This window comes from Columba livia, chromosome 2 (genome assembly GCF_036013475.1).
Source record: "Columba livia isolate bColLiv1 breed racing homer chromosome 2, bColLiv1.pat.W.v2, whole genome shotgun sequence".
NCBI classification, from domain to species: Eukaryota; Metazoa; Chordata; class Aves; order Columbiformes; family Columbidae; genus Columba; species Columba livia.
The window spans coordinates 97,861,228-97,870,891 of NC_088603.1; the positions used below are offsets into that span (position 1 = coordinate 97,861,228).

General features: G+C 39.5%; 1 protein-coding gene across 2 annotated transcripts in view; it reads right to left on the reverse strand.

The window, feature by feature from the left end:
- ELP2 (elongator acetyltransferase complex subunit 2) overlaps positions 1-9,372 on the reverse strand; it is a 41,651-nt gene extending 32,279 nt beyond the window's left edge. For both annotated transcript variants that reach the window (XR_010470385.1, XM_065052924.1), the window contains exons 1-6: positions 9,133-9,372; positions 8,575-8,653; positions 7,301-7,386; positions 5,658-5,808; positions 4,428-4,505; positions 371-435 (exon numbers count right to left, since the gene is read on the reverse strand). Coding sequence is in view for 1 of the 2 variants with exons in the window: in XM_065052924.1 (XP_064908996.1) it covers positions 371-435; positions 4,428-4,505; positions 5,658-5,808; positions 7,301-7,386; positions 8,575-8,653; positions 9,133-9,357 (684 nt within the window). In the remaining variant the exon portion in view is untranslated. The remainder of the gene's footprint in view (positions 1-370; positions 436-4,427; positions 4,506-5,657; positions 5,809-7,300; positions 7,387-8,574; positions 8,654-9,132) is intronic.
- Positions 9,373-9,664: the final 292 nt, after the last annotated feature.

The following is a 9,664-nucleotide window of genomic DNA, read 5'->3' on the forward strand; positions in this document are numbered from 1 at the left end:
TATCAGTTTTATTATAGGAATTTATAGACTGAAAGGAACATCATTTCCATATGAACCATTCAATACATGGATACTCAGTAAAGAAGGTCAGTTGTGCCTATTATGTAATCGAAAACAAAAACAGAGGCTATCTTCACACATGGCAAAAATAAGAAAAACTAACACTTTCATGCACTGAATCCAACTTCAACATTCTGTATGTACACTCATCATTACCTAGAAAAATGGATGAACTATTTGAACAGAGGTAGTTGCATGTGATGGCTATATGAAGACAGATACTAGTTATTGAAGAACCTCAAAAATCATCAGCACTTATGGAAAGAAAAACTGAGTAACGTTCTGAGCAAGAGACAAAAACGATAATTACCTGGTCATTCTGCTGTATAAACAAATGTATTTTGCAGTCATCACCACCACAAGCCAGTATTGGTACTGGAAAGGAAAAAAAAAGTCTTCGTTGCTCAAGTTACAAAATCTAATATTCTAGAATACAACAAATTGTATAAATAACATAAAAATCAACATATTATTAATAAATATATTAATACAAACAGGCAAGCATGATACCACTTTTTTGTTTTCCAAATTAGACACCTAATATTGTTTGAAATAAACTAGGATTTGAAGAACACAAAACTCACAAGTTATTTTGGCATGTATATAATATCTACAAATTCTCCAGATGCTAAAGAGTAGTTTCCTTCAAGCTCCTGTATCTGTAGGGAGTTCAAGTATTAGAGATTTTTAATTAATTGCTTATTTTATTGAATCAACAGACATTTGCTCTAAATACAAAAGGAGCAAGCAACAAAACAAAATTACTCAGAACTGGAGGTAGCATAATTATCACACAGCAAATAAAAAGACCAAAAAAGGAAGACAGACCACCAACAACCGTACATAATGATATGAAAGCAATGAACATTATTATACACATCCTCAAGTCTTGAGTAGTAGTTTACTTCTATGACCCATCTAGAAAGTGCACTAAACACACAAGTCTATTGAAGCAAACCAGACAAAGTTTTGTTTAAAGGGAAAACAAGAGAAATCAAGCAGTGTATTAGTTCATCTCTCCCACGGAGGAAGATGGAGAAAAATAATTAACCCTTACTCCACCCTTTTTGGGTCATAAGGATGAAGTAGTACTGCTAGGGACTGAAATAGCAAAAGAAAATGAATTTTAGAAAATTATGAAGAAATAAGTTATCAGGGCTACACATTCACATTTCCCAAATCTGGGTAGAAAAAAAAAATACTAAACGTCACTAAAATCAGCTACTTCATTTAAAAAACCTATATGTCATCCCTTTAAAGGGCTAGAATTATCTTTAGTAGGGACAGATCAAAAAAAAATCAACTTGAATATTCCTAAGTGTACACTCTATCCTAATTTCCTCTTTCAGCTTGTACAGAATCTGTGCTTAGATATCTCCTGCTCCTCTCACACTTACACCTCTATCACTTGCTGCTTCTCTCCAACCTCTAAGTCACATTTCACCTTCATATCCTCCTTGCCTTACATGGGGCCAAAAAAGACTGCTTTGGGCTGGAGGTAATGAGATGTTTTGAAAGAAGACCCAGTCTTCAGGTCCACAGAAAAGGAGCAAGAATTAGGGCTTTTTCCACAAAATATGATACAATGTATGTTCTTATAGCCTGTATCATCTTTTCCTGAGAAATACATTTTATGGGCCATTACAGTAACTGCACACTTATTCAGTGGAATAAACGCTTGACTAATAAAAACAGTAAGAGAATTATGATCTAGTTGCTGTAACAGACAAATGCAAAAGTTTTCACTCAAAAAGTTCTATCAAGTATATAACTGGCAAAACCAGACTAGTATATAGTTTTTCACATAAATGTATTAGAATTTCAATCTAATTGAGATAAAGTCCTGCAAAGGAAATTGAAAAAATTAGTGGGAAACTGTGGTCCAGTTGCAATGGGGACAGTGAGATTGGCAAAGCTTTTTCAAGTTTGTTCACTTTTTTCCCACCTGTTGCAATTCAGTTCTGAGGAGACAATTCTTATTTGTCAGAGACCAAGCTATGGCACCACAATTCTCCAGGTGGTAGAAAGAATCAGAGTATAAGACAAAAGAGCTGACCAAGATCTGTAAAATAGTAAATCCTATTCCCAGCATTTTAGAAGCAGGGTTTCTATAGACAACGCAAGGCAAAAAGCAACAAATCAAACAAAACAGTACGTAGCTCTTCTTCCAGATCCAGAAAACAACTGTGAAGAAACTCTTTCACTAAGATGCTGCCAGTAAAGTGCTTACACGCTACTCCAGCTGTAAATGATTGTTCAGGTATTTATGTGCAGTCTATTGGCCTTCCCCATTTGACTTCTTCAAGAAAATGGTTCTTAACTTTTTTTTTAATAATTTATTTTCAAAGATAATCAGTTAAAGTATTAGGCATCATGAACTTTGATGTCTTTTGAAAGTTAAAGCATCCACTACATACTCATCTATTTTCAATGCAAGCTTTAAATTTCTTTGTTTGGTGAAATCAGAGGTTACCGTAAATGCTTCTAGTTCAGGAGAGTAGTTTACGACTTTTGGAAATGTAATTCTGTATTTTAATTCATGACTGCAGATTGCCCTGAAGAGAAAAGCTTCTTTAAATCTTAATACTGCTGCCAACAGAGCCTTCATAAAGATTTCAGAGCAACTCCTAAAATTATCACAGATCATTGTTCCATGAAGCTCATTAAAATTCCAAATGTCCATTACAGATTAATGTTTCTGACAAAAAGATCAGCAGTGAGATTTTTTTAAATATTGTTTAAGGTACTTCATATTGGAACTGCCATTAAAAATATAAATGTAAAGGGCTTTTTTTTTTTAATTTCTGCACAAAACCTATGCAAATAAATTCTCATTTGAAAATAATTTCAGTTCTTCAGAAAAGTACTCTTTTTCAGGTTACGAGTACTGTGTTGGTTTTGAATAACTAATTTGAATTGGGATGGGAAGAGGCGACAATAATGGATTGTCCTGCTCTGAATGCAACTTGAAGTAACACCAGGTTTTGGGGACTCTGTGAAATTTTCACACCAAAACAAAATGCTTGCTATACCACCATTTAAGGTTTAAGCACTCCCTGCAATTTTGGTTTCAGAAGCATTTAGTTTTAAGAATTAATATGATAATCTTCGTTTTAGGGTTTTTCCAAAATAAATGGTCACTTCTCTTGTATACAATGTGATTTCAGCATTAAAAAGATGCACTACTCTAAAGCGTTACAGTGAAAATTTCTTACCTGTACACTATCGTACATGAAGAAATAATTTATTGCTTTGCAATATGAATTATATACTCATTAAACTGGCACCACAGAAACTCCACTTCTAATGAAAATTGACACTGGAAGTAATGACCTTAATTTACCCTGAAGCCTTTTAACTTCATCTCAACAACCACCTGTTAGTACATTAACAGGAAAAAAAAGAGAGAGAGAAGTTTAAAGTTCTTTAGTGGTGCAGATGCTGCTTTTGTTATTAGGCACCCTCTGGAAATGGACATCAACATTTCCAAATGGGACAACGCATCTTGATAGAGCTTTCATATCTCCCAGAATTGACACAAGTCAAAGAATAAAATAAGCTTCTGTATAATTGCTCTGGAGGCATACAATCAAACAACACATCAGTGTGGAACACATGCAACTAACAGTTGAAAACTCTAAATACAGTGAGAAACTTCAGTACTTTTTGTCTTGGGAGCCCAGCACTCCTCCATCCAGGTGAAAGGCTCTAACACAAACTTAATTCAACATATGTATCTGGCTTGAGAATACATTTAGGTTTGTTGTTTGTTTGTTTGTTTGTTTGTTTTGTTTCATACAGATTTGCAATAGAAGAATGTGTCTGTGGCAGGCTCCAAAAGCTGGACATTTTTTGTTAATAGAAAACTATATAAACCACACTGAACAGTCAGGTTAAACTTGTTCAGCATCTCATTTTTTTTCCACATTTAAGACTGAACGGGTGATAAAGGCTGCCCATTAATCTGCAATTTTTGATGCAGGCTTGCAGATTCTTTTTCTAGATCTTGCCCTTCAATCCAAACAACAAGAACAAACATACACAGCAGCACCACAAGGACTGGGTGAAACTAAGCATCATCCTAACCCATTTACTTATAGCCCAGTTACTCCTTTTTTAAGTTCTTTGTCTCCAGAGTTCAACTGAAAAACTCAATTTGAGCATCATTTTGAAGGCACTGTAATCAGCCAGTAATTTTCTATGATAATTACTAAGAAGAGTTCAGTGACAATCAGCTTAGGCTGATTCTGTAGAAAACAAAAAACACAGCACAAGGGTCTGCAGTTGGTCAAATGAAAATCTATTTCGGGGATTTCTCAGATTTTAAATTTCCTGCATTGATATTCAAGATGTGCAGCTGTACTTACCACTGCTGCCAGGCAAGAACGATAAGCAGACATCCATAACAAATCCATTTCCAAACTGCAGAATTTCAATACATTTAGCTGGAAAACAAGGACAGCATTGATCTCATTAATCATAAGTATTACAGTTACGCTGTCATTTCCTACTACATTATGTAGTTAAAATTTCCCATTCAATTTTATTTTAAGGAGCTGAAAAACTTCTACATTTTTCAGAAGCCTAAATAATAATATTATCTTCTCTGGGGCCACAGAAATTCATCTAGAGTTAGCTGAGTTAGAAGATAAATCACTATTCTGCACTGACTATTAAAGTTGTATAAAAGCTTCACTGTGGTAACACATCAGAAGCGATAAATATTGCAAATTATATCCTGTGGCAACAACCTTGACTACACAGGAAGCTAAAAGTGAATCCATTTTCTACATGAGTGGAAAGAGAGATGATTAAAAACTAACCTTCCTGCAGACACCCCTGAAATCCTAGAAGCGGCTGAACTGATAAGTCATCAAGATCAAAGTAACCAACGGGATTGCACAAAAACCTCTCTACATAAGCAGAACTGGTCCTTCCACCACTGGAACCCATAACAGGAAGACAAAAAGGAAAGGATGTGACTTCATGGTATTCTTTGGGAGCATGAGAAATGACTTCCAGAACATGGGACTGAAGACTGGCAACTCTCACTTTTCTCCTGTAGGCAGGGCAATGTGAAATCTTCACATGCACCAGATAAGGAAGAAAGTAGCTTGAGAGATGCAGACAGTACAACTCAACTAGCAAATAACATTTTAAATCTAGATTATCTGCCCAAATTATCTCCTATGTATTTCAAAGAGCTGTTCTCCCATGTGTCCATGCAAGGACCTAGTTCACCAGAAGGTCCAGATCCTATTACCCCACACTTCATTGGACTCAAGTCAATAGTAACAAAAAAGTTACTAGTTTAACCTCACCTTTCTAATGCCAGCATTCATAATTTTACTAAGTAATTTTACTTCATGCACACATACAGCTAGTTTGCTTTCACATTACAAGGAAAAATGATGGATCAGATTCTTAACACATATTAAAAAGAAACAAGTAAATTCAGCCAACACGTTGCACGGTTTGAAGAGAAATCAATATAGTTGTATTAAAAGATGTTAGTATTCAGGCAAACACTTCAATGGATAAGCACTCATCTTTTTTTCTTAAGCCAGTAAACTGTCCATAATAATAAAAAAAGTTACCTTCCGAACCATGCCGAGACCAAATTCTCACAGTAGAGTCAGAAGCTGCAGAAGCTACTAGCAGATTTGAATCAGGCTCATCTGACTGGTAGACAGCATCCACGGCACAAACAGCTTCAGCATGGCCTTTGAGAGGAATGCTTTTCACAAGCTGAACACATCAGAAAGTTTTACAAAGTTATACAAATAAACAACATTAAATTCCAGTAACTTTTCCAAGAGAATTTTTAAAGCCATTTGAAGAAATAAAACAATTTAATACTGAAAACAAGTTGTACGCCTGCAATGGCAGAGAACCTGCCAAGCTATGCTTAAGCTACAGCATATTCCAGGAAAACACTGAGAAGGGATACAGCTATGATGAGTATTAACTTGGTAAGATTTTGTTCAAAGCTGAACAGAATTAAATGTTCCTGTGTACACTACACAAACCTCACCTTTCCTTGAGGGAGTCTGGAAACAATAGAGAAGGTAGGAAGAGCACTTTCCTTCTTTTTTCTCATTCTCTTGCCCCTCACCCTAAGGAATATCTCAAAGCTTAGAGAACCTTAGTGAAGGAGAGAGAGTAGAGAACACAACGGAATAAGTAGCAGCTACAGCAGCTTTAGCAGCAATGTTTAGTGTGTTCTCACAAGTTAAACCAGCTTTTTACTCCTTCAAAATAGCAACAAGAAAAAGAAAAACTCTAAATTTAGACTTTAGTACCTACTTCCTTAATGAACAGGTGATTCAATTTGTAATATGTTCCTCATAAACACAAAGAGCAAAATGAGAGGCTTTTAATTCTGCAACCAGAAGTTGTCCAGTATTTATCCAAATTTTGTCATAAATGCACTTGACGTCTCTTTCCAACACATGGTGTGGTAGGTCACACATTTTAAAACACCAAACCTCATCTAGTTTGAGATAGCCTATGAAACAGGTTACCTACACAGCCATTCACAAACCAATGCCTAATAAAAAAGATTTTAAAAGTTAGATAGTAAATTAAAGTGTATTTCCATCTACATCTCAGTTCATTCTGAAGGTTCTTTTACGCCATATTCCATCTTTTGCCTTAAATTTTACAGTATGAATAGTAAATTATCATGTCTCCTTTTCTCAATTACTCTGACAAATTAAATTGTTGCACAGATTTATTTATTTTTTTAAACACCTACTCCAACTTGTATATCATCCTGGTAAGACCACCTATATACAAACACTACACTGTCACACAGATTGACCAGAAATCATTAGAAATGGATATAAAGAAACAAGGAAGAGGGCACAGGAAATGTCAAGTCATTATTTGAAGATTTAAGGCAGTTTGAAGGGAAGTGCTACACAAGATCAGAAAGCTGATGAATTGAGAACAGACAAACGAGATCTTTTAGACATGCTAGAAAAATCCACCTGATGACAGGTTAGCTAATTTCTTAACAAAGGCTGATTTGAAAAATATAAACTACAGAAAAGAAGAAACAACATTTAAAGTAAAACGTAGCATGACAGTTTACCAATAACTTGAAGAAGATGCAGGCAGGGTTCAATAGTTAGAGTAAAACACAGAAATATGAATAATAAATGCAGAAAAAACATGATTTGTGGTATGGGAGAAAGCAGGGAAGGGGAAGATTTTAAAAGAGGTTTTTCCTGCTTACCTGATTATTCCACTTTCCTGTTCCATTCAGTTCCCAAAGAATGAGTTGTTTATCAGATCCACCAGAAATTAACTCTGTTTCAGAAGCTAAAAAGTATATTTTGGTAAGTTTTGTGAACACTTACTTTGTTACAGCAGCCAACAACATAAGAAGTTACATTGGTTACTACTCACTAAACATCATGTATCAACTGTAAGCAAAGTTTTCATCAAAATAAACTATGCCTAATACCAGTTGAACTGTGCAAGACAGCTTAAGAACAAAGGTATTCCCTAGGACAGCATAAAAAGAAAAGCCACAGGAATACTTGAAGCTTTGTATGATTGTGATGAATATATCTTTCAGAAAATGTTCTCAAATCCAACAGTGTAAATAAATATTTTTTCTGTTTGGACTTTTTGGAAGATAGGAAAATAGAGCAAGAAAAATCCAACCAAACAGAATTCAAAGTTTTTCACACGAAAATTTAATTCCCAAGTTCCCTACAAATAATTACTTTTAATCAATTTTAAGAGGAAAATGTTTTAGTGCAATCAGTTGAAAGGCTGGCAGGTAATAACACTATTAAGAAGGAATCTTTTCATTTCAGTACTTCCTCCCAAAAAAGCAACAAGTCTAATCAACAGCCCCATTTCTCTTTGTCGATGAGTTTCTATAAATGCCTAGGGGCAAGAATATATGCCTTTGAAAAGTTTGCACTAAGCAACTTCATATTCTTGAATTACTACCAAAAGCCTCATACGGGCCTCAAAGCACTTCCATCTTGAAAGATTATGTTTTCAGGGACATGACCTCTACGCAACTTACAGCTTTACAATCAGAGATTTCTTAAAAGGCATTGCAAAGCAGTTTACAATGTCAAATCGTGCCGAACTCCAAGCCCTTACTGAAGCACCGCAGCTGCAAATCTGCCAGAGTCACCGCAGACCCTGGCAAAACCGCCTCCCGGGCTGGCGCTGGCTGCGGGGCCCGGAGCAGGCATCCGACCGGATCTCCTCGCTCACCTGAATGTGGCGGGTCAGATCCCTGCGGACCCACGTGTTAAAATCCTCACTAGGAAAGAGGAAGCGCTGCTACAGCTCCAACTTTCCTTCAGTTGTATTAACTGCAGCCCCTCTGCTGCCGACCCTCTCGCTTCACCTTCCCAAGCGAGGGGGAGAGCAGCAGCGCAGGGAAGCGGCCCCGGCCCCCGCCGCAGCGCACCTCCCTCATTCCCCGCCTGCGGCTCCCCGGCCCGAGGGGACGAGGAGGAGAAGAAAAGCCGCGCTACTCACCGCCGTCCCGCCGGCGGACCCAGCGCACGCAGTTCACCCGGCCGGTGTGGCCGCGGAGGGCAGCGACCACCCGCGCGGCCTGCGGGAGAGAGAAACACCGGGTTTGTTCACCCTGGAGAAGGGGAGACTAAGAGGAGACCTCATGACGGCTACAGGTTCCTCACAAGGGGACAAGGAGGGGCAGGCGCTGAACTCTTCTCTTCAGTGACCAATGACAGAACCAGAGGGAATGTCAGGAAGATGTGCCAGGGGAGGTTTAGCTTGGACATCAGGAGAAGGTTCTTCCCCCAGGGGGTGGTGCAGCACTGGAACAGGCTCCCCAGGGAGGTGTCACGGCCCCAAGCCTGACAGTGTTCAAGAAGAGACTGGACAAGCCCTCAGACACACTGTGGGGTTGTCACATGCAGGGACAGGAGCTGGACACCATGATCCTTGTGGGTCCCTTCCAACTTGGGACATTCTATGATTTTATGGGAAATACCGAGCCTCAGGCCGCGCTGCCGCCGCCGGCCCCGGCCCGGCCCCGGCCCCGGCCCGCCTCACAGCGCCCCAGCTCACCGCCGGCTCGTAGAGTACGACGTCCCGGCAGCTACCGAAGGCGAGAAGCGCCCCCCGGCCCCAGGACACGGCTCCGCCGCCCGTCCGGTTGGCGCAGCAAGCGACATGACAGATCTCCACGGGCGCCGCCATCTTCGCTTCCGCCGCGTGCGCGACCTCGCGCGGCTCCCGTAGCAACGACCCCGCGCGGTCCCCGAGGGGGCGGGGCCTACGGCCGAAGCGCATGGCTGGGGCGTGGCCACTGGGCGGGGGGGGCGCCGGGCTGACCAGAGCCGGTTACAGAGCCACAGAATCATACAGGGTTAGGGATTGGAAGGGACCTCGAAAGATCATTTAGTCCAATCCCCCTGCTGGAGCAGGAACACCTAGATGAGGTTACACAGGAAGTCGGCCAGGCGGGTTTTGAATGTCTCCAGAGAAGGAGACTCCACAGCCCCCCTGGGCAGCCTGTTCCAGTGCTCTGGCACCCTCACTGAGAAGAAGTTTCTTCTCATATTCAAGTGGAACCTCCTGCGTTCCAGTTTGTACCCAT